Genomic DNA, 24,572 nt, shown 5'->3' with positions numbered 1-24,572 from the left:
TTAGAAGGTTGGGTGGTGGCCATGCTTGTGTGCTGAGAGGAGGTGAGGAAAAAGAGTTCATGGAAACTTAATAATTTATCCTGAGAGAATCCCACACTATACCCCCATGTGAACCACTCCCACCCATCTGTAGAGGGCTGGGGGCATATACATCACAGGAGACACTGGGGGCATATACATCACAGGAGTTGCTGGGGACCTATACACCACTGGGGAGGGCTGGGGGCATATTCATTACAGAAAGCACTGGAGGCATATACATCATAGGAGGGGCTGGGGCATATACATCACATGAGGGGATGGGGCATATATATCACTGGAGACGCTGGGGGATATACATCACTGGGTAGGCTAGAGGGCATAGACGTCACTGGGGGTATATATATTACTGGAGATATATATCACTAGAGGGCACAGACAGCACTATGGGGCACATAAAGCACTGGAGACACATACATCTTTGCAGGGTGTATACATCAGTGGGGGGGCACATACATCACTTGGGGACACAGACAGCACTGGGGGGTATATATATCAGTAGGGGGCATATACAGCACAAGGATGCATGTACAGTACTAGGGACGCTGTGGCTGCTGCTTCTCTTCTAAGGTCTGTGGGACAGGAGCGCATTGCGAGATAACCCCACCCATAAAGCCACAAACTATATCCTCAGTATGCTGGCACTGGCCAGCTTGAGGACCTTATCCTTCGGTGTATGAGCACACAGCATTTAGTAGTGACACCACGTGCGCATGTTTGCAGCGCACATAGGGCTCTAAAGTGCTGGCAGCCAGGTGAAAGAGTTAGGCCGCGCTCACATCGGCGGGATTTTGCCACAAAACCGGATCCGTCACAAATGCATTTCAGCTCCGTTAATTTCCTATGAAACTGTAGCAACATGCTGTTGCGTGCATCGCGCGCAACCGCATGTGACCACATCCCGCTGCGACTTCATTGGAGATGAACTGAGCTGAAACGAATTTGTACCGGATCCGGCCCTACGGCAAAATACCGCTGATGTGAGCAGTGCCTTAGTTCAGTGTTTGAATAATACTATCCTGATGGAAAAAAAAATCTACACAAAAAGGGGAGCAATTTCCAAAATTGGAAAACAATGGAGGATTGGATAAGATTTTCAGCAGTGGTATTAGAGGAGTTGGCTAACGATGGGGATTTTAACGGTTTGGTTCTCAGATTGACATATATATTAAAAGAGGGTTAGCTGGAAGAGTCTGATATGGTAGTGTTCGAAATAATTTTTTATCCATCTTAATTTGCATTGGAGAATGCTCACAACAATGAGGAGTGATGGGGAGTGAAGGTTTGGAGTTATTGGTGTAATGTTCACTTGTGTACACTTTAATGCAAATATAATACTTTTCTCTCAATGTAAGATGTGAAATGTTAGAAATATATTTAATAAAAGATTTATTTTATAAAAAGAAAAAAAAAAACTTTCAAAGCTGTGTTCACTGTATCAGAACCTGCATTTCAAATTCGGTGCTGTTTGATGGAAGAAATCGTGCTGAAGTTCCTGGCATCTGATCTGAAAAGATGGTTGTAGTTCATAAATAGTTTACACATCTAAAGAGTTGTATGTATTCCCTCAATATAGACAAGCCTTTTGACCACACACATTATTTTACTGTGGCCACAATGGTATCCTGCAACTTACAAAACAGACCACCACCACATATATATTAGAGCTCACACTAAAGGGTGCTTTACACACTGCGACATCGCTACCGATATATCGTCGGAGTCACGTCGTTAGTGACGCACATTCGGCGTCGGTAGCGACATCGCAGCGTGTGACACCAAGGAGCAACGATCGCAAAATCGTTCAAAAACAGTGATCGTTGACACGTTGCTCCTTTCCTTAATATCGCTGCTGCCACAGGTACAATGTTAGTCGTTCCTTTCGGCAGCACACATTGCTATGTGTGACACCGCAAGAACGACGAACATCTCCTTACCTGCGTCCACCGGCAATGCGGAAGAAAGGAGGTGGGCGCTCATCTCTGCCCCTCCGCTTCTATTGGCCGGCCGCTTAGTGATGCTGCAGTGACGTCACTATGACGCCGAACGCACCTCTCCCTTGAGGGAGGGATTTTTCGGTGGTCACAGCGACATCACTGACAAGGTATGTGCGTGTGACGCTGCCGTAGCGTTAATGTTCGCTACGGCAGCGAGCACCAAATGTCGCACGAACAACGGGGGCGGGTGCTATCACGCTCGACATTGCTAGCAATCGCTGGCGATGTCGCAGCATGTAAAGCACCCTTAAGGCTATGTTCACACTTGGATAGGACCCTCCCATTAAAATGATATCCTCCCAAATGGAAACCAAATGGACGTCATTAGATTGATTGGGGATTGTGTGTTGTTGGGATTCCCTATAGCAGGGGTCCTCCACTCCAGCCCTCAAGGGCCGCCACAGTGCATGTTTTTAGGGTCTCATTAGTATTGCACAGGTGGAAGAATCATCCTTGAGGACTGGAGTTGGGGACCCCTGCCCTACAGGATAGATGTATTTTTTCCAGGAGTTACATTTTTCTGTTCCTATAACAGAATAGATACATGAGTAGTAGAATAGGAGTAGTCGCGCTGTTGTTAGATTTTTAGATTCAAGAAATCCAGAGAACATTACATAGCATTTGACCATATGATTTATTCTTTACTCATTTCTATGTTAGTTGAACTAACTTCACCAGGAGAACCACAATAGTGAACTGTCTGAGGACTTGAGAACCAAAATTGTTGAAAAATATCAACAATTTCAAGGTTACAAGTCAATCTCCAACGATTTTTATGTTCCTTTGTACACAATGTGCAACATATTCAAGAAGTTTACAACACATGGCACTGTAGCTAATTTCCCTGGACATGGACAGCAGAGAAAAATTGAGGAAAGGTTGCAACGCAGGATAGTCCAGATGGTTGATAAGCAAAGTTCCGAAACATTGATGCTGTTCTCCAGTCTCAAGGTGCATTAGTGTCAGCATAATCAACTATCAGTTGACATTTAAATGAAATGAAACGCAATGGAGGAGACCCAGGAGGACCCCATTGCTGAGACAAAGACGTACAAAATTTAGAATCCAGTGTGCCAAATTTTATGTGAGTACGCCAAAATCCTTCTGGGAAAGCATCTTGTGGACAGATGAGACCAAGATAGAGCTTTTTGGTAAAGCACATAATTTGTCTGTTTACTGAAAACAGAAAGAGGCCTAAAAGGAAAAGAACATAGTACCTACAATCAAACATGGTGGAGGTTCAAAGATGTTTTGGGGATATTTTGCTGGCACTGGGTGCCTTGACTGTGTGCAAGGCATCTTGAAATGTGAAGATTACCAAAGGATTTTGGTCACAATGTAGAGCCCAGTGTCAGAAAGCTGGGTTTGTATCCTAAGTCATGGGTCTTCCAGCAGGACAATGACCCCAAACATTATTCAAGAAGCACTCAGAAATGGATGGCACAAGGTGCTGGAGACCTCTGAAATTGCCAGCAATTAGTCTAGATTTAATCCCATTGAACCTGTGGAGAGATCTTAAAATTGCTGTTGGGAGATGGCACCGTTCAAATATGAAAGACCTGGAGCAGTTTGCAAAAGAATAGTGGTCTAAAATTCCAGTTGAGAGGTGTAAGAGGCTTGTTGATGGCTATAGAAAGTGATTGATTGCAATTATTTATTTCTAAGAATGTGCAAACAAATATTACATTGAGGATGCCAACAATTTTGGAGTTTTGTGTGAAATTATGTCCAATTTTGTATGTTTTTATGCTGAGTTCAATTAACTTCTTTTAATTATCCACTGTAAACTAACACTTCTGTTTTTATTCCTTAGCTCCTCAGAGAAACTTTGAAATTGCTTTTAAAATGTTTGATCTGAATGGAGATGGAGAAGTTGACATGGAGGAGTTTGAACAGGTGAGTAAATGTTTCGTCCATGTATAACAATCTGTTTTAGCTTGTGTTGTCCACTTTTTTTTTCCTTTTTTCCTTTTTTTTTTTTTTTCTCCTTCATTTTATAAAGTTTATAGTACCATTTACCGTCTTCCAGAACGTATAGTTAGCATAATGAAAGTGCTCTATAATAACTCAGTATTATATTTCAGTAATCACCCAAACATTTTAGCATCCCAGATAGAATTGCCAAAAAAAAAAACATTTTTATGATGGTTTTTTTTGTTGTCATTCTGCTAGTGTAAACCATTAACCTATTATTTTGTCCACACTGGTTTTCGTTTAACTCCTCCCAATAAATACTGACTTCTGATAGACAGACAGTCCATCAAGTTTAATATGAGGTATCATGTTAGATAAAAACAACAACAGTGTAGTCTATTCTCTTCTATATGTCTGTGAAAAGTACCAGCGTCCTTTGAGAAGAAATGATGTTGTGATGAGTTTGAGCACCCCTGGTCAAAATTACTGTTATTGCGAACAGTTAAGCAAGTTGAAGATTAAATGATATCTAAAAGGCATAAAGTTAAAGATGACACATTTACTTTTTTATTTTAGGCAAACATTTTTTTTCATCTTTTACTTTTAAAAATTACGAAAAGGAAAATAGGCCGATGCAAAAGTTTGGGCACCCTATGAGATTTGTGTACACCAATAACTTTGACCGAGGTTTCAGAGCTTAATTAGCCTGTTAGGGTTATGTCTTGTTCCCTATCTTTGGCTGGATTCACACATAGCGACAGCGACAACGACGTCGCTGTTACGTCACCATTTTCTGTGACGTAACAGCGACCTTGTAAGTCGCTGTTATGATCGCTGCTTAGCTGTCAAACACAGCGACACAGCAGTGATCATAACGTTGCTAGATGTGCAGAGAGCAGGGAGCCGCGCACACTGCTTAGCACTGGCTCCTTGCTCTCCTAGCTACAGTACACATCGGGTTAATTAACCCGATGTGTACTGCAGCTACATGTGCAGAGAGCAGGGAGCCGCGCACACTGCTTAGCGCTGGCTCCCTGCACTCCTAGCAACAGTACACATCGTGTTAATTACTTGATGTGTACTGCAGCTACATGTGCAGAGAGCAGGGAGCCGGCACTGGCAGCGAGAGCGGCGGAGGCTGGTAACGAAGGTAAATATCGAGTAACCAGGGAAAGGGCTTCCCTTGGTTACCCGATGTTTATCTTGGTTACAGCTTACCGCAGCTGTCAGACGCCGGCTCCTGCTCCCTGCTCGCTTCATTTCGTCGCTCTCTCGCTGTCACACACAGCAATGTGTGCGTCACAGCGGGAGAGCGCCTTTGAAGAAAACGAACCAGGGCTGTGTGTAACGAGCAGCGATCTCACAGCTGGGGCCAGATCGCTGCTCAGTGTCACACACAGCGAGATCTGCTAATGAGGTCACTGTTGCGTCACCAAAACCGTGACGTAGCAGCGATTTCGGTAGCGATCTCGCTATGTGTGAAGCACCCCTTAGTTAGGAAAGGCCAAGTGATGCAGATTTCACAGTTTTATAAAACCTCAGCCTCCTCTAACCTTGTGCCAAAAAACAGCAGCCATGGGTTCTTCTAAGCAGTTGCCTAGCACTCTGAAAATGGTGAAGGCTCACAAAGAAGAAGGCTATAAGAAGATAGCAAAGCGTTTTCAAGTTGCCCTTTCCTCACTTCGAAATGTAATTAAAAAATGGCAGCTAAAAGGAACAATGGAGGTCAAGATAAGGTCTGGAAGACCAAGCAAAATGTCTGTGAGAGCTGCTCGTAATATTACTAGAGAGGCAAATCAGAACTCCCATTTGACTTCAAAAGACCTTCAGGAAGACTTAGCAGAATCTGGAGTTGTGGTGCATTGTTCTATTGTTCAGAGACACCTGCACAAATATGGTCTTCATGGAAGAGTCATTAGAAGAAAAGCTGTCCTGTGTCCTCAGCATAAAATTCAACTTTAGAAGTATGCAAAGAACATCTAAACATATGTGATGCATTTTGGAAACGAGTCCTGTGGATGGATGAGGTTAAAATAAACTCTTTGGGCCACAATGATCAAAGGTATGTGTGGAGAAAAAAGGGCACAGAATTTGAGGAAAAAAAACATCTCACCAACCATTAAGCATGGGGTGGATCAATCATGCTTTAGGGTTGTATTGCAGTTAATGGCACGGGGAACACTTTATGGGTAGAGGGATGAATGAATTCAATGAAATTTAAACTAATTCTTAATGCAAATATAACACCATCTGTAAATAAGCTGAAGTTGAAAAGAGAATGGCTTCTACAAATAAATAATACTCCTAAACACAGGTCAAAATCCACAATGGACTACCTCAAAAGGCGCAAGCTGAAGTTTTACAATTGCCCTCACAGTCCCCTGATCTGAACATCATTGAAAATCTGTGGCTAGACCTCAAAAGAGCAGTGGATGCAAGACCAGCCAGGAATCTCACAGAACTGGAAGACTTTTCCAAGGAAGATTGGATGAAAATCCTTCAAACAAGAATTAAGACTCTTGGCTGGCTACGAAAAGCTTTTACAAGCTGTGATACTTGCCAAAGGGGTTGGTACTAGGTACTAACCATAAAGGGTGCACAAACCCTTGCAATTGGCCCATTTTCCTTTTTTGTTAATTTTAAAAATATAAAACTTGAGAATAAACTTGTTGGTTTTTTTTCTTGCCTAAAATACAAAGGAAATATTTAATCTTTAACATTATGCCTTTCAGAGATCATTCAATTTTCCACTTGCTTAACGGTTCACGATAACAGTAATTTTTACCAGGAATGCCCAAACGTTTGCATTTCACTGTATGTGCTATAAATTATGGTCATGTATTAAATCATGAATATTTCTCATGGCAAACTCCACCATGTATCTTATGTATTAATGTTACATTTGTATGGGTTTTAATATTTGTGGTTTTATACTCCCACCATTGTATAAAAGCTTAGTGTTAAAGGGGTTATCCGGCTTATTTTCACTTTTTTTTATTAGTTCCCCATTGGGCTACATTGGGGCAGGTAAGTAGATAGTGACCACTTACCTGCCCTGCTGTCAGCCCCTCTCCCCCGGCTCAGAGCGATCATGTGACCGCTCCTGCGCGATTTTGCTGCTTCTGGTTATTTCATGTCAACATGGGCAGGACCATGTTGACATGCAAATCTGGGAACAGCATGTTGCCGTCCTGCTGGGCTTGTACAGTTTGTGAGTCCCCGCCCCCTTCCCTGCACCCTCCCACACATTCCCCCGCACCCGTACTCTCCCCGCAACCTCCCCCGGCACTGCTGTGGGGTCCGTGAGCTGAGGGGAGGGGCCTGGTGGCAGCTGCCCACGGTGTCACCACCAGCACCGGGCCCCCTGCTCAGGGTCGCACATTCAAATGTATCGACATCACAGATGCCGATATATTTGAAAGCACTGATGAGAGGGAGCGCAGCGCTGCTTCTCATCACTGTCCCGCTGTGTCTGACAGTTCAGGACAGCGGTGATGTCACTACTGTGGTGATATATCCAGACCAGACAGCGGACAAACGTGCAGGAGCGGCAGGGACCGAGGAGGGGTAAGTATGTATTCCCTGTGTGTGTGTGTGTGTGTGTGTGTGTGTGTGTGTGTGTGGGTTGCAGAGTCCTATGTGGAGTGCGGTGCAGAGCCATATGTGTGTGTGTGATGTGCAGAGCCATATGTGTGTGTGGTGTGCAGAGCCCGATGTGTGTGTGTGTGTGTGTGATGTGCAGAACCCGATGTGGTGGGGAGTGCAGAGCCCTATGTGTGTGTGCGGTGCAGAGCCATATGTGTGTGTGCGTTGCAGAGCCATATATGTGTGTGGTGTGCAGAGCCCGATGTGGTGGAGAGTGCAGAGCCCTATGTGTGTGTGCGGTGCAGAGCCATAAGTGTGTGTGCGGTGCAGAGCCCGATGTGTTGGGAATGCAGAGCCATATGTGTGTGTGGTGTGCAGAGCCCGATGTGGTGGGGGGTGCAGAGCCCGATGTGGGGCTGTTATTTCCAATGCTAGAGTGATAACAGGTCAGTGCTGGGCAGAATACTGACATGGAATGTGTGTGTGCAGGGGGCGGGGCTGGACAGTGAGGCTGGGCTGTGCCAGCTTTGACTGGGAGGTTTAGCACAGGGAGTTATCATGTTTGCTGGAGCTGAATGTAAACAAAGAGCTGCAGAGAATAAAGTCATAATTCAAGAGGAACAAAAGTTAGAAAACAAAAAATAACAATGTAGGGGTGATTTATATGACAATACAGCACAGATTAGATTAACAAAAATTTTTGAGTTTATGTTGGACAACTCCTTTAAGTCTTTTGTAGTTATTTACTTTTTAATTGGTTATGTTTACCTATTCATTTTTTTGAGCATTAAAGTGATCGCCCACTACTCAGACAACCCCCTTCTCAATCTGTATGTTTCTCCCTTTTAAAATAATAACTCTTAAACTCACCTCTGGTGTCGGCACTGCCTTTCCCGGAATGACAGGTGGAGAAGAATGAAGCGGCCGCTGATTGGCCACAGGGATCACGTAATGTTCTCATTCCGGGAAAGTCCATCCCGACTTCACCGGAACAGTGCTGACATCGGAGGTGTGTATAAGTGGTGTTATTTTAAAAGTAAGAAGCATACAGATTGAGAAGGGCTTTCTCTGAGTAGTGGGCAACCCTTTTAACTGAAGTCAAATTTCTAAGCTTTCCTCAAGCCCTATAGTAGAGATTTTACACATACAGTAGTACTGCAATAAATCTAGGTAGTTCCAGTTTTCAGCTGTCATGATAAACCAACATTGCTTAAATGGAAGATGGTATCATGTTATGAAGTAAGCACTTTGCTCTACTGGATGTGATAATTAGGCTTATTTTAGGGTTGTAGTGAAGGATCCACTCTTAGTACAAATGTATTGATCCACGCTTCTTCTGCACCTTCACACATTCAATTAAGTTCTAAAAACTGATTTGATATATTTTTACTACAATGTTTGATATATGCCTTCTGCTATTAATGTATTTTTAGTACATTAAGTAATCTTTAACGCCAAGTTATGGTTTGTATTTTACCGTGCACTTTTATTGAGGTGTCCTAAACCCCAGAGTAAGAGACCATAGCCCAAATTACACATTTGAAGGGCATCTAAAATGTATTCTAATAGCATTTGTTACAGATGAAGAATTCCTTTTTCTAGGAATCTCTACTGTATGTATTGATTGCACCAATTACCATTATTGATCCTACAACCAGTGTGTTGCATATATTAATGTTGTCTGCCCCACATGATAAATGTACCAGGTCATTACTGATGAAACAGTGAGTCTGCATTTTGTTGTCTTGAATATTAACTCGTAGCCTCTTATCAGGTCAGATGATTGTATTTAAGTAGGAAAACGCCACAAGCATTAAAATAAATTGAATATGCTTAATACCTATAGGTTAACTATCTCTATAACATTTTCCGAATAAAATAAGGTCACACATGTGGAGGTGAGATCCGTGGCATATTATTAGGAAGAATAGTAACCAAACAACTCAAAATGTACTAAAATTACATTTCTGACTTAACAAAAATATATATACCGTATTTTTCGCTTTATAAGACACACCTGATTATAAGACGCACCCCCAAATTTGGTGAAGGAAAAGAGATTTTTTTTTTTTAAATGCTAAACGGGGTCTATCTTATAATGCCAGTGTCCGTCTAACAAATATTATAGGGTATATGTCCCTCGTAGCCCCCCATCCTAAAATTAGCCCCCTTAATCTGGATATGGCCCCCTTATATTGAATATAGACCCCTTGTGCTTGCACACGTCCCCCAGTGATGCCACATGTCCCCCATTGATGGCACACGTCCCCTATTGCTGGCACACATCCACTATTCATGGCACATGTCCCCCTATGCTGGTACGAGTCCCCTATTGCTGGCAACCTGGCACAAGTCTCCTATTGCTGGCACACATCTCCTATTGCTGGCACACATCTCCTATTGCTGGCACACGTCTCCTACAGCTGGCACAGGTCTCCTACAGCTGGCACAGGTCTCGTATGGATGGCACGCGTCCCCCTGTGCTGCCCATGTCCCCCTATGGATGGCACACGTCCCCCTGTGCTGCCTATGGCCCCCTATGGATGGCACACGTTCCCCTGTGCTGCCCATTGCCCATTATTGATGGCAAATTTCCCCCTCTGCTGCCCATGGCCCCCTATGGATGGCACACGTCCCCCTGTGCTGCCTATGGCCCCCTATGGATGGCACACGTCCCCCTGTGCTGCCTATGGCCCCCTATGGATGGCACACGTCCCCCTGTGCTGCCCATGGCCCCTATAGATCGCACAAATCCCCTTGTGTTAGATATCGCCCCAATGCTGCTGCCCATAGAAAAATAAAACACTATTTCCTTACTTTCTCAGTGCTGTCCTCCCTAGTGTCTCCCTCCGTGCTGCTCCTCCTACACTTCCTGGTTCTCGGTAGCGGTCATGTGATCGGCACAGCAGAGTGATATCATCTCTGCGTGCCTGATCACAGTGGAAGCAGGGACACCGGGGAGAAACGCTGGAGGGGGTAAGTAAAGCTTTTTTATTTTAGGATGGGCAGCAGTATGGGGGTCATATCTAACACAGGGGGGATCATGTGCCATCAAAGGGGGGCGCCGCAACCCCAACCCATCACTGCGGTGTGGTTTCAGCACCATGGTGATGGACAGCGGCAGTGCATATTATATGAGCAGGAGCAGGAGATCAAAGGCTCCCTGCTGCAGCTTTCACAAGCCCCCAACACTGCTCCAGAGCTGCCCCCACCTCCCCTGGACCCTGCAGTGTGTGTGTGTGTGAGTATATATATATGTGTAATATATACATATATATATATATAATATAATATATATATATATATATATATATATATATATATATATATATGTATGTATATACACCCCCCCGTATATTCGGATTATAAGACGCACCCCCTACTTTCCCCCAAAATTTGGGGGAACAAAAGTGCGTCTTATAAAGCGGAAAATAAGGTATACAGCTCTGGCAAAAATTAAGACACCACTTCCAAATTCAGTTTTTCTGATTTTTCTCTTTATAGGTATATTTTTTTAGCAAAATCTAAATTTTTTTTTTATTCTATAAACTACTGACAACATGTCTCCGAATTTCCAAGTAAAACATTTTGTATTTATTTTCTGAAAATGAAAAATGGTCAAAATAATAAAAACAATGCATTGCTTTCAGACCTCAAATAATGCAAAGAAAACAAGTTCATCATCATTTAGAAACAACAATACTAATGGTTTAACTCAGGAAGAGTTCAGAAATCAATATTTTGTAGAATAACCATCATTTTTAATCACAGCTTTCATGTGTCTTGGCATGCTTAACTTCAGTCTTTCACACTGCTTTTGGGTGACCTTATGCCACTCCTGGTGCAAAAATTTAAGCAGTTCTTTTTTGTTTGATGGCTTGTGACTATCCATCTTCTTTTTGACTACATTCCAGAGGCTTTGAATGGGGTTCTTGTCTGGAGATTGGACTGGCCATTACAGGTTTTTGATGTGATGGTCCTTCATCCACACATTGATTGACTTACCTGTGTGGCATGGTGCATTGTCCTGCTGGAAAAAAACAGTCCTCAGAGTTGGGGAACATTGCCTGAGCAGAAGGAAGCAACTGTTTTTCCAGGATAACCTTTTATGCTGCCTGATTCATACCGCATATCTAGATAAATTCCTTGAATGGTCTAGTTTCCAAAATAAGGTCACTTGTGGGGGAGTTTATACTGTTTAGGCACCTCAGGGGCTCTGCAAAAGCGACATAAACTATGTCTGCTAACGATTCCAGCCAATTTTGCTTTTAAAATGGCGTTCCTTCACTTCTGAGTTTTGCTGTGCACTCAAACAGTAGTTTTCCACCACATATGAGGTATTGGCGTACTCAGGAGAAATTGTACAACCACTTGTATGGTGCCTTTTCTCCAGTTACCCCTGTGAAATGAAAGATTTTGGATTAAAGCAACACTTTTGGGGTAAAGAATGGGTTTTTTAATTTCCACGGCTCAACGTTCTAAAATTCTGTGGAGCACCTGGAGGTTCAAGGTGCTCAACAAACATCTTGATAAATTCCTTGAAGGGTCTTGTTTCCAAAATGGGGGTCACTTGTGGGAGGCTTCACTATTTAGGCACTTCAGGAGCGCTAAAAAGGCGATATGGAGTCTGCTATTTATTCCAGACAATTTGTGTTCTACAATTTAAATGGCGTTCCTTCTAAGCAATGACATGCACCCAAATAAAAGACTTCCACCATACTTGGGGCAGCTACGTAGTCAGGAGAAATCGCACAACAAATTGTATGGCACATTTTCTTTTGTTACCTTTGTAAAAATGCATAATTTGGGGCTAAAGTAGTATTTTTGTGGGAAAAAGTAAAATTTTCATTTTTTTCCTTCCATTGCTTTTGTTCCTGTGAAGTATTTAAAGGTTTAATCAACTTCTTGGATGTGGTTTTGAGCAGTTTGAGTTGTGCAGTTTTCACAATGGTGTTACGTTTGGGTATTTTCTGTTGCATAGGCCTCTCAAAGTCACTTCAAATGTGATGTGGTTCCCAAGAAAATGGTTTTGTAAATTTTGTTGAAGAAATTGCTGATAATTTTTGGACCCTTCTAACTTTCCCTCAAAAAATGTTTTAAAATTGTACTCATATCAATTAAACATGTGGGAAATGTTATTTATTAACTATTCTATGTGAGATAACTCTCTGGTTTAAAGGCATACAAATTTTAAAATGTTTGCCAAATTTCCAATATGTTCACATATAAATGCAAAAAATATCATTCCAAATTTGCCACTATCAGGAATTACAATATGTCACAAAAACAGTCTTGGAATCAGGGCTGGCTCCAGGTTTTTGTGGACCCCGGGCGAAAAAGACTCAGTGGGCCCCATGCACACATAGAAATGCACATAAACAGATATGTACGTACATATCCATATTTGAGGACAAATTCCCTAAAATGTAAACAGACAAAAATATACACACAGTGATATACATTCACATAGATATACACATCATATACATGTATACACCACAGACATATTAGAGATATTATTACTATGGAGAAACCGGCAGCAGCCTCCTCACTCACCTCCTCTTCTTGTCTCTGGCCAGCTCCTCCTGGGCATGTGGCTGTGGAGACCGCGCTATGTGATGGACATACCTGGCCACGCACAGTGAGACTGCTGTGTATACATCACTGTGGAGGCAACAGTATACAAATCATTGGGGAGGCTGGGGGCAACAGTATTTACATCACAGATGGGACTGGGGGCTACAGTATATATATCACAGGGAAGGCTAGGGGCTACAGTATATACATCACAGGAGGGGCTGGGGCTACAGTATATAAATCACAAGGGAAATTGGGGCTACAGTATATACATCACAGACATCACGGGGGAGACTGGGGGCTACAGGTTAAACATCACATGAGGGGCTGGGGCTACAGTATATACATCACAGGAGAGGCTGGGGGCATAGACGTTACTGGGGGGACATACACAATACTGGAAGGGCATACACAATACTGGGGGGAGGCATACAAGTTACTGAGGAGTAACTGAGGGGCATACGTGTTACCGAAGGGTATACACATTACTGAGGGTCACACAAGTACTAAGGGGCATACACACTTTACTCCGGGGCATACACTTTACTTTGGGACATACAGATTACTAGGGGGCATACACATTACTGTTGGAGCATACACATTATTGGGGGGGGGCATACATATTACTGGAGAGCATACACATTATTGTTGGGCTTCAACTTTACTTGGGGAGCATGCACATTACTGGGGGGAATGCACATCACTGCGGAAGAGGGCTTACAGCTCTATGAGACCCAATACAGCTCTGGTGGGGGGACTACGCACAGCTCTGGTGGGAAGACCACGCACAGGTCTGGTGACTGGGGGCTGGGACCATACTGCTCTGGGGGGCCATACAGCTCTGAGGGGCCCATACTGCTCTGGTGAGCCCATACAGCTTTGGGGAGGCGGGGGGAAAAACACAGTTCTACGACCGGGTGACGTTGCCTGGCGCTGCAGCTCCTCTCTTCATCTGTATGACAGGAGCGCAGCATGTTGCGCAGTAGCTCCGTCCACAGATAAACTTCTGTACATAAGCACCCCAGCGTGCAGCAGTCACCGCTGGGATGCAGGTGCCGGGTTTAAAGGGTCAGCTGCCAAGTAAGTGCGGCTGCTGCTCTGAGAACTGCGGTCCCCGGAGCTTGTCTGTGGTACCGCAGAACTGATCAGCGCTCCTGGCTACGATAAGTCGGCCTCCCACGGCTGTCCAGGGCCCCAGAACTTGCCCGGGTGCTGACTCCGGCTCTGCTCGGAATCACTAGAATATACTGAAGTATTCCAGAGTTATAACCTCAAAAAGTCATAAAGTGACACTGGTCAGAATTGAAAAAATTGGCCTAGTCATGAAGGTGAAAACCGGCTCGGGGGTGAATGGCTTAAAGTCCTTAAGTCTGAGTGCACTGTTATTTCCCTAAATGTATAAATGGACACGAAATAGTCAATTCTTGATTCTTTTTCTTTTATTGAAGTGAAAAAAAAAGTGCTATACAAGACATAAAGTCCGCCGGGTGACAACGTTTCGGCCTAGAGGCCTTCCTCTGGTCAGACAGACTAAGATGAGCAGGAATCACCATGAAACAGTATGAAGCGTTGAAAAACAAAAATATGTTTATTCTACCAATTAAGTAGGAGTAATCATGGAATCGAGAGAAATTTGTTTCTCCCTATCTACATGTCTTGACACATTTGATCCCAGACATCTGGCTGCTCTGTGAACCAGTATTCCAATATCATATATTGATCCACATCGCACTGGGATTGTATTACATCTACGACAATTGGCCTTCCTGTGGGCTATTCTCCTAACACCATACGGGGACCAGCTTCTCGCTCAGAGGGCGGACACCTTTTTAACTCCTCCCTTATAGTGGAGAATTGTATGATGATTCTACCACACGTATTAGGAGCTGCACTTCACATACCACGATTCCATGATTACTCCTACTCCATCGCTAGAATAAACATATTTTCGTTTTTCAACGTTTCATACTGTTTCATGGTGATTCCTGCTCATCTTAGTCTGTCCGACCAGAGGAAGGCCTCTAGACCGAAACGTTGTCACCCGGCGGACTTTCTGTCTTGTATAGCACTTTTTTCACTTCAATAAAGAAAAAGAATGAAGAATTGACTATTTGGTGTCCATTTATACATTTAGGGAAATAACAGTGTGCCGGAGTTATTTTTTGTTTTGTACTCCCCTTTTTTCCTGAGCACCTGTGCTAGGTGATGCTGGGTCTTCCTTTCTTCTTAAGTCTGAGTATTCCCAAACGTTTTTGGAACCTTTAAAAATTTTCGACAGGTATAAACTGAGGAATAAACATTAGGACACTTTGGACAACCTGCTCTTCCTGAATCATAATAGATAAAATACAATAAATATATATTTCTTTTAATCTGTGGTTTGGTGTTTTTTTTTATATATACCCTCTCTTCCATTTCTTTTATGATTAGGATGAGAAACCTTTTGTCATATTAAAACACATATTGTACAGGTTTTTTTCAATATGAACTTTCATCCTTTTTTTCCATAGCTATATAACATCAAGAATATTTTAATTAATCTATAACAAAACCTAACATCTTGTAAAGATACTGTTATGACCCATTACTTTCAGGTTTTTGGAGTCACATTACCTCGCTAAACATTTTACACTTTAAAGGGAAAATATCTGTGTTACTGACATGCTTCGAAATGTCACTTTCCCAATTAAAAACAAATCTTAAAATCCTATTAGGTCTATCTGTGCCCCTTCTTTTCATGTGATGCTTTAATCGTAACCCCAACTATGTTCTTTGAAGATGAGTTAAGCAATGTTTTCAGATTCATTTTGAATCGTCAAAAAGATAAAATGATGATTCGCATGTCATTTTAAGGGTGTAGGAATATGGAGCAGGCTGAAAAGCTGAGCCTGCTCCACGCAGTGCAGGTGACTGCTGTGTTATACAGTCAGCACTTTAACATAACATAACTCACATCAGGAGCCATTAGAAAATAAGCACCGAGCCTCCCTTAATTAGGTAGGGAAGGTGCCGGCACTACTCATTATGGAAATAATAAACAAGAGAACAAGAGTAAAGTGCAAAAATAGACAACTTTTATTGAATACACAACAAGACAATTATTTCATTAAAATGGTGCACTACCAGTATATCCTGGGGATGCCAGCATAGAATAGACCAGTGATTATAGCCAACGAAGTCAAAAAGACCAATTAGTCAGAATCTATGTATATGGCAACAATGTAGCAGCAGCAGTTGGAATGAGCTTAACTACTTAAACGCTGCAGCCAATCTCTGATAGTGGCCACTACTTTTCTTTTCATGTAAAGGGATTTGGCCGTCTTTTCATGTGAACGATCTGCAATAGATAAGCATTATACTAAATGCCTTGCTTTGTCAAATCCTGCTGTAACCTGAGCCCCTCTCCCTGCAGGCCCCGCTCTCTCTGCAGGCCCCGCTCTCTCTGCAGGCCCCGCTCTCTCTGCAGGCCCCGCTCTCTCTGCAGGCCCCGCTCTCTCTGCAGGCCCCGCTCTCTCTGCAGGCCCCGCTCTCTCTGCAGGCCCCGCTCTCTCTCTCCAGGCCCCGCTCTCTCTCTCCAGGCCCCGCTCTCCTTCCAGCCACTGTTCTCCCTGCGGACCTCAGTTCTCCCTTCAGGAAATGATCGCTATGACAACAGAGCTGCTGCTAGGGGATAGGAGGTTAAGCAAAGCAAAATGGCACAAAACATCATGTAACTTATCTGAAGAGATGTACAAGATTATTTAGGAGTATTTCCTTAAAGGGAATTTCCCACAAAGTAAGTTTTAAAGTTAATTTTAATCAATAGATCTTGGAATAAAAAAAAATTCCACAATTGGATGTGTTTTAAAAATGTTTTTCCTGTTCTGAGATAATCTTATATACCGTATGTGTCCCAGCTATGTACTGTGTAATGGCCGTGTCTGACCATACAGGGACATGGTCTGATCATACCACAGCACCTGGGCAGGAGAGGACACAAAAGTGTATAAAGACATCACAGCACATAGATGATTTGTTTTCTGATGTAAAACATCCTGCCTGTTTTTGAAAATGTTTCACATCAAAGATAGAATTGTTTGCAATCCAACGCTGTGATGTGTGTATACATTTTTACTTCCTCCCCGCTCCAGATGTGATATGATCAGACCATGTCCCTAGACCAAAATAAAATTTGGAGAGAGGGAGTGCAATGTGTGTACCTGTTTTGGTAGCCGAGGAAAAAATAGAGATGCATGAACTTACCTGATCGGGTTTTGAATGCAGGTACAACCCTGAAGATAAGCGATGCACAGGTAATCTTGGGCAGGATCCTGCAATGTGTCTGCTGATCTGCGAACCTCTGCATCAAATCACCTAAGATCATGGAGAAGCCGTAAGATCTTATTTTTCCCAACTGTCCTGTATCTTGCAACTCACCCTTCTACTATGGATCACACATGTAATGCTGCCACCAGGAGGAGCCAGAGCTCTGCAGCAGACGACACTACACAGAGCAATGAGAACCAGGAAGGAAATGCAGAGCGTTCTCATGCACTGCCTAATCAGCACAGTTGAAAGGCAGAACTGCAGGGTTTGTGAGGAATAGTCAGACAGGCTGGGTCAAACACCGTACGGGCAGAAGCAGGACCGGAGAAGCAAGCAGAAGCGAAATCAAAGTCAGGCTAAGGTCAGTACCGGAGGAAGCAACCGAGTGGGGAATAGGAGAGGGGACACGGGACAGGAGGGACGACCAGGGGACAGAACACAGACAAGGGCACGGGGGCACAGGAACAGACAGATCAGGATATCACTCACAGGACCAGCAATCACAGGCAAAGCAGAGCTAAGCTTATAGCCGGCGCTGGTTCACTGAAGTGTCAGCTTTTAAGGCATCCAGGGGCCGGAAGTGAGGCCCGAGAGAAGGCTCTGCCCCCTAGCCATGTGGATAGGGAGGCGAATCATGACAGTACCCCCTCCTCAAGGGGGGGCCACCGGACCCCCAGGCTTCCCAGGATACTTACGGTGGAAAGCTGCAATTAACCGATCGGCCCGCATGGAGCGAGCCGGCACCCAAGACCGGTCCTCCGGACCGTAACCCTTCCAATGAATCAGATACTGGAGGGAACTACGAACCCAACGAGAGTCGATAATACGCTGAATTTCGTACTCTTCCTCACCATCCACCAGTATCGGAGCCGGAGGGGTCTGAGAATCCACCACCGAAGGGACAAATGGCTTAAGCAAGGAGGTAGGAAATACATTGGGAATACGCAAGGTCTGGGGCAGTTGCAACCGAAAGGCCAACGGGTTGATCACTTCGATGATCTCATAGGGCCCTATAAACTTAGGACCCAACTTAGCAGACGGAACCCTGAGCCTGATATTCCGAGTGGACAGCCACACTTTGTCCCCCACCTGAAAGGGGGGTCCCAGAGAACGGCGTTTGTCCGCTTGGCGTTTCTGGGACTGTTGAGCCGTCACGATGCACCGCCGTACCTCCTTCCACACCTCCCCCAGATGCTGAACGATGGAGTCGGCCCCTGGACACCCCGAATCCACTCTAGAGAAGGTCCCGAAGTGAGGGTGAAACCCGTAATTACAGAAGAAGGGAGAAGTTCCCGTAGACTGATGGACTCTGCTATTGAATGCAAACTCCGCAAGGGGCAAAAACGTACACCAATCCTCCTGCTGAGCAGAAACCAAGCACCGCAGGATTTGCTCAAGGGTCTGATTCGTCCTTTCCATCTGCCCATTAGACTCGGGATGATAGGCGGACGAGAAGGACAACTCAATTCCCAACCGCCTGCACAAGGCCCTCCAAAACCGAGAAATGAATTGTACTCCCCTGTCGGACACAATATTCAGGGGCAAACCATGTAACCGAACCACCTGGTCAATAAAGTGGTTGGCAAGGGTCGCAGCAGAAGGTAGACCGGAGAGGGGAACAAAATGTGCCTGTTTACTAAAACGATCCACCATCACCCAGATCACAGTCATACCATTTGAGACAGGGAGGTCCGTAATGAAATCCATGGACAAGTGGGTCCATGGTCTTTCAGGAACAGGTAATGGAACCAGTTCCCCGGCCGGCCGGTTACGACATACCTTAGCACGGGCACATGTACCACAGTCAGACACAAACCGAGCAACATCTGAGTGAAGAGACGGCCACCAAAACAGTCGAGCAACAGCCCTGCGAGTGGCTGTAACTCCAGGATGGCCACTAAGTATGGACTCATGGAACTCTTGAAGTACTCGTAACCGGAGGTGCAAAGGGACAAACAGTTTAGTGTCTGGAGCGGAAGATGGCGCTGAGGACTGGGCCTCCCTGACCTCAGCCTCTAACTCGGACGACAAGGCAGCGACCACCACCCCTCGTGGAAGAATGGAGGAAGGAGGCTCTGGAGTTGAAACCGGGTCCAAACTATGAGACCGTGCATCTGTCCTCACGTTTTTAGACCCCGGCCGAAAAGTAATACAAAAATGAACTCTAGAAAAGAAAAGAGCCCACCTCGCTTGTCGAGGCGTCAATCTCTTGGCGGACTCGATATACGCGAGGTTTTTATGATCAGTGATGACAGTAATACGGTGAACAGCACCCTCCAAAAAATGCCTCCATTCTTCGAATGCCAACTTTACCGCCAATAATTCACGGTTACCCACATCATAGTTCCTCTCAGCTGGAGTGAATTTCTTGGAGAAGAACGCAAATGGTCGCAGATTAGTCAGAGTAGCAGGGCCCTGAGAGAGAACAGCTCCCACCCCCACCTCTGAGGCGTCCACCTCAACAACAAACGGCGCCTCGAGGTCAGGCTGTACCAGGACTGGGGCAGACATGAACCGGTCCTTTAACTCAAGAAAGGCCTGGATAGCCGTTTGCGACCAGTTCTGCAGATCCGCCCCTTTCCGTGTAAGGTCAGTCAATGGCTTGGCAATTTGAGAAAACCCCTTAATAAACCTTCGATAATAATTAGCGAAACCCAAAAAGCGTTGTAGCGCCTTGATATCCCTGGGTTGCACCCAATCCACGATAGCTTGCACCTTTCCTGGGTCCATTTTCAACCCATCACGAGAAAGGAGTAACCCAAGAAAGGCTATTTCCTGAACAGAGAAAACACATTTTTCAAGCTTGGCAAACAGATGGTTATCACGTAATCTCTGTAATACTGAGCGAACATGCATAGTATGCGTATCTCTATCGGCAGAATAAATCAAAATGTCATCGAGATGACCACAAAACGACCAAGAAAATCAGAGAAGATATCGTTGATGAAATTTTGAAACACCGCAGGGGCATTTGTTAGACCAAAAGGCATCACCAAATTCTCGAATAACCCCTCTGACGTCAGAAAGGCCGTTTTCCACTCATCCCCTTCCCTAATACGGATAAGATATTAGGCCCTCCTGAGATCTAGTTTGGTAAACCACCGAGCTTCAGAGAGTTGGTTGTAGAGATCAGGGATGAGTGGAAGCGGATACAAGTTTTTCACAGTAATTTTGTTTAATTCTCGGAAATAGAGACATGGCCTTAATCCTCCGTCCTTCTTCTTTACAAAAAAGAACCCAGCAGCCACAGGGGAAGAAGAAGGACGGATATGCCCTTTACGTATACTATCAGATATGTATGATTTCATAGCAGCCCTTTCTGGACCCGAGAGGTGATATAAGCGGGCCTTGGGCAATTTGGTATTGGGAAGTAAATCAATGGCACAGTCATATGGGCGATGAGGCGGCAAAACATCGGCCTCTGTTTCCGAGAATACGTCTCCGTAGTCCCTCAGGTATTCCGGAAGACCCTCAGGACTTACGGAGAACACAGGTACGGATTGTAAACACCTTTTATGACAAACAGGACTCCATTTGACTATGGTACGACACTCCCAATCAATAACGGGATTATGTAACCTTAACCATGGATACCCCAACACTAATCCAGCAGGGAGATTGGCCATTACAAAACAAGAAATAGTTTCAAAATGCAGATACCCGATCACCAGAGTAAATTTTTCTGTAGCAAACCGAATGAGGTTTTGAGGCAGCGGTGTTTTATCAATTGCCAGGAGTTGAATGGGTCCTTCTAACCTCACTGTCCCTAACTCTAATCTTTGGACCAACTCAGAGTCAATGAAGTTTATAGCGGACCCACAGTCAACACAGGCAGTAGCAGACCAGACCGACTCCTTGACCCGGAGGTCGACATTCAGAAGTATCTTATTGGAGGAGAGGAAAGGTACCTGATAGTCTGGGCAACCTCCTCGACCGTTACCCAGACTTAGAAGTTTCCCGACTACTGTTTAGCGGAGGGGCAAGCCGGGCAGTCTTTCCTCCAGTGTCCATGGTGTCCACAATAGAAGCACAGCTTGAGATCTTCTCCTCTCCTTCTCATCTGGACTGATGGCTCCAACTTCCATCTGTTCCATAGCCGGCAAAGAAGGTGCCCTAGGTAGAGGGGGCAGAATCTCACGCATGGTTCCCTGTTACGAGGGGGACCCGGGGAAGCGTGCCAAGATGGGAAATGGACTGCTTCCGCCGGTCAAGGTCCACTGTGCGGTGTAAGGGACCGCCGCTATGGTGGGTGAAGAGTGAGCGGGTTGCTGCTAGCGATCGTCTGGAATGTCACAGACGATCTATGTACACCGATCTGCCCTAACCCGTGAGGGTTGTATGGCACAGATCTCACGGCTCGGTGTACCTGTTGCACGGGGAAGCACAGAGGTGCCCACGCACGTGTGCCAGTGGAAGTCACGAGAATATGGCACGAGGGTAGCACAGAGGTGCCCACGCACGTGTGCTTTCAATAACCAGGTGAGTCCAATGGAGACTTGAGGAGCTCACCTGGGACAGGAACACGGCCTGTTGACGGGGGTACTGCCGGAGCAGCAAGGCAGGAACACGGCCTGCAAACGAGGTACTGCCGGAGCAGCAAGGGCCAAGCCCACAAGAGACAGTAATGCCTGAGCAGTGGCGTAGCAGCACGCTGCCAGACATCCAAACATAGAAGGACGGTCGCGCGCCGCCATGATGGCAGGGGGAGCTTTTAAGGAGGTGCAGCTCCACCCGAGGGCGGGCGCGAGGCGGAGATGACGGACTTGACCCAATCAGGGTCCACGACGTCCCAGCCTGGCCAGTCAGGATTCACCACGTCACCAGCCTTGTCATCAAGCCGTGTGACGTCAGTGAGCGAATCAGGACCCACCACGCATTGCACATGCTCACCCTCCTGCCTCTGGGAAATAGAGGCGGGATCCTCGGTCTCACAATGTGCAGAGATAACGGGAATCTCACTGCTTCCCTGAGCAGTAAACCTCTGCACATTGCGCAGCCTCGCAGACCTTCGGGGCCGCTGAGCAGGAGAGTCTGCGGCAGGCCAGGAATGGGAGACCGCTTCACTCCTTGTAACAGGAGAACCACTAGGTGTCACCCTTCTGCTGCCTCTCTGAGAAGGTATCTCCTGCACACTGCGCAGTCTGGCAGACCTTCGGCGCTGCTGAGCAGGAGTGCTCGTGGCAGGCAAGGAATGGGAGACTGCCTCAGTCCTTGCCTCAGGAGAGCCACGAGATGTAACAGTTCCCCTTCTTTCCCGTAATCTGCGGTCCATCTGAACTGCCTCCGTCATCGCATCATCCAAGGTGCTGGGAGGAGGGTGCAGAGCCAAAGCGTCTTTCAGGGAGTCCGAAAGACCTCTCCGGAATTGGCACCTGAGTGCAGAATCATTCCATCGTACCTCAGTGGACCACTGCCGAAACTCAGAACAATATAGCTCAGCAGTGTGGTTTCCCTTGAGTGAGACACATGATCCTGTCCTCAGCCACCCGTACACGGTCTGGTTCGTCATATATCACCCCGAGGGAGTCAAAGAAGAGGTCAACCGAATGCCGTTCCGGGGCCGAAGGGGGTAGGGAAAACGCCCAGGTCTGGGGACCCCCTCTAAGTAACGACATGATGATCCCCACCCGCTGGGTCTCATTCCCCGAGGACCGAGGCCGGAGAGTGAAAAGAAGCCTGCAACTCTCCCTAAATGTCCGAAATAGTTTTTCTCCCCCGAGAATTTATCGGGGAGCATCACCGTGGGTTTCGGGGGAGGTCAGTTGGACATCAGTGGGACTATGCTGTCCTACGGTTTGTGAGGTAACTGCCACTGAGGTGGCCCTTGCAGAAGCAGAAACCTCACTCTGCAGAATGTTGTGTGAAGCTACCAGGGTGCGATGCTCTGCAGCCAAATCCTGCACCAGCTGCGTAAGGTTGGCTACTTGCTTGCACAAAGTACTGAGTGGATCCATTACAGTTTGTTATCCTGCAAAGTTGGATCCCACTACCAAGAATTAAATGGCTTTCTTTTTTTTTTTTTTCCCTATGGGAGATAAAGCCTATTAGGGCCGGCTATACTGTAATGCTGCCACCAGGGGGAGCCAGAGCTCTGCAGCAGACGACACTACACAGAGCAATGAGAACCAGGAAGGAAATGCACAGCGTTCTCATGCACTGCCTAATCAGCACAGCTGAGAGGCAGAACTGCAGGGTTTGTGAGGAATAGTCAGACAGGCTGGGTCAAACACCGTACGGGCAGAAGCAGGACCAGAGGAGCAAGCAGAAGCGAAGTCAAAGTCAATCTAAGGTCAGTACCGGAGGAAGCAACCGAGTGGGGAATAGGAGGGGGGACACTGGACAGGAGGGACGACCAGGGGACAGAACACAGACAAGGGCACGGGGGCACAGGAACAGACAGATCAGGATATCACTCACAGGACCAGCAATCACAGGCAACGCAGAGCTAAGCTTATAGCCAGCGCTGGTTCACTGGAAGTGTCAGCTTTTAAGGCATCCAGGGGCCGGAAGTGAGGCCCGAGAGAAGGCTCTGCCCCCTAGCCATGTGGATAGGGAGGCGAATCATGACAACACAGCAAGGGAAGAGATGGTGGATATCAGGGTAGCTGCTGCACCAGCCACTCGCTCCAACACGGGAGTAAACCGTCAATACGATTAAAAGGAAAAAATGAGCCGTTTCAGGCGCTGCATGGCTGGTAGCGCCTGACAACGCTCATTTTGCCTTTTAACCATATTTACGGTTCTTGTCTCTGAACTGATCTGACACATCCAATACACAGTACAAAGTAGGGTCATATATATAAGATTATCTTCGCACAGGAACATTTTGCTTAAACATCCAATTTTGGAACTTATTTTTATTCCACAATCTATTGATTAAAATGGACTTTGTGAGAAAATCCCTTTCAGTATTTATGGCAAACTAGTAACTAAGTCAGGCTAGTGGACAACCTCTTTAAGTAGTATAGTACTAGGTGGGCATGTTTCCCCATCTACATTCTGGTATAATATTAATGTTTTTAGGCTTACAGAGGAACATAGGGTAAGGGAGTCAGTGAGGGAGCTCCTCTGTGCCCCCCCGTGTGAACAAATAGTTGTAATTATTAAACACTATTTTACAAGTTTAACACCTTTCACGATGTCCTAAATTTCATC

At 45.5% G+C, this 24,572-nt stretch overlaps 1 protein-coding gene across 1 annotated transcript in view; it reads left to right on the top strand.

Moving 5' to 3' along the window:
• The window catches only part of MICU1 (mitochondrial calcium uptake 1), a 399,405-nt gene that overhangs the window by 180,142 nt on the left and 194,691 nt on the right, over positions 1-24,572 (top strand). Inside the window, exon 7 of the mRNA XM_075348939.1 lies at positions 3,850-3,932. Within this exon, the coding sequence (XP_075205054.1) occupies positions 3,850-3,932 (83 nt within the window). The remainder of the gene's footprint in view (positions 1-3,849; positions 3,933-24,572) is intronic.

This window comes from Anomaloglossus baeobatrachus, chromosome 5 (assembly GCF_048569485.1).
Source record: "Anomaloglossus baeobatrachus isolate aAnoBae1 chromosome 5, aAnoBae1.hap1, whole genome shotgun sequence".
Taxonomy (NCBI): domain Eukaryota; kingdom Metazoa; phylum Chordata; class Amphibia; order Anura; family Aromobatidae; genus Anomaloglossus; species Anomaloglossus baeobatrachus.
This window is presented reverse-complemented; position numbering and strand designations above follow the sequence as displayed.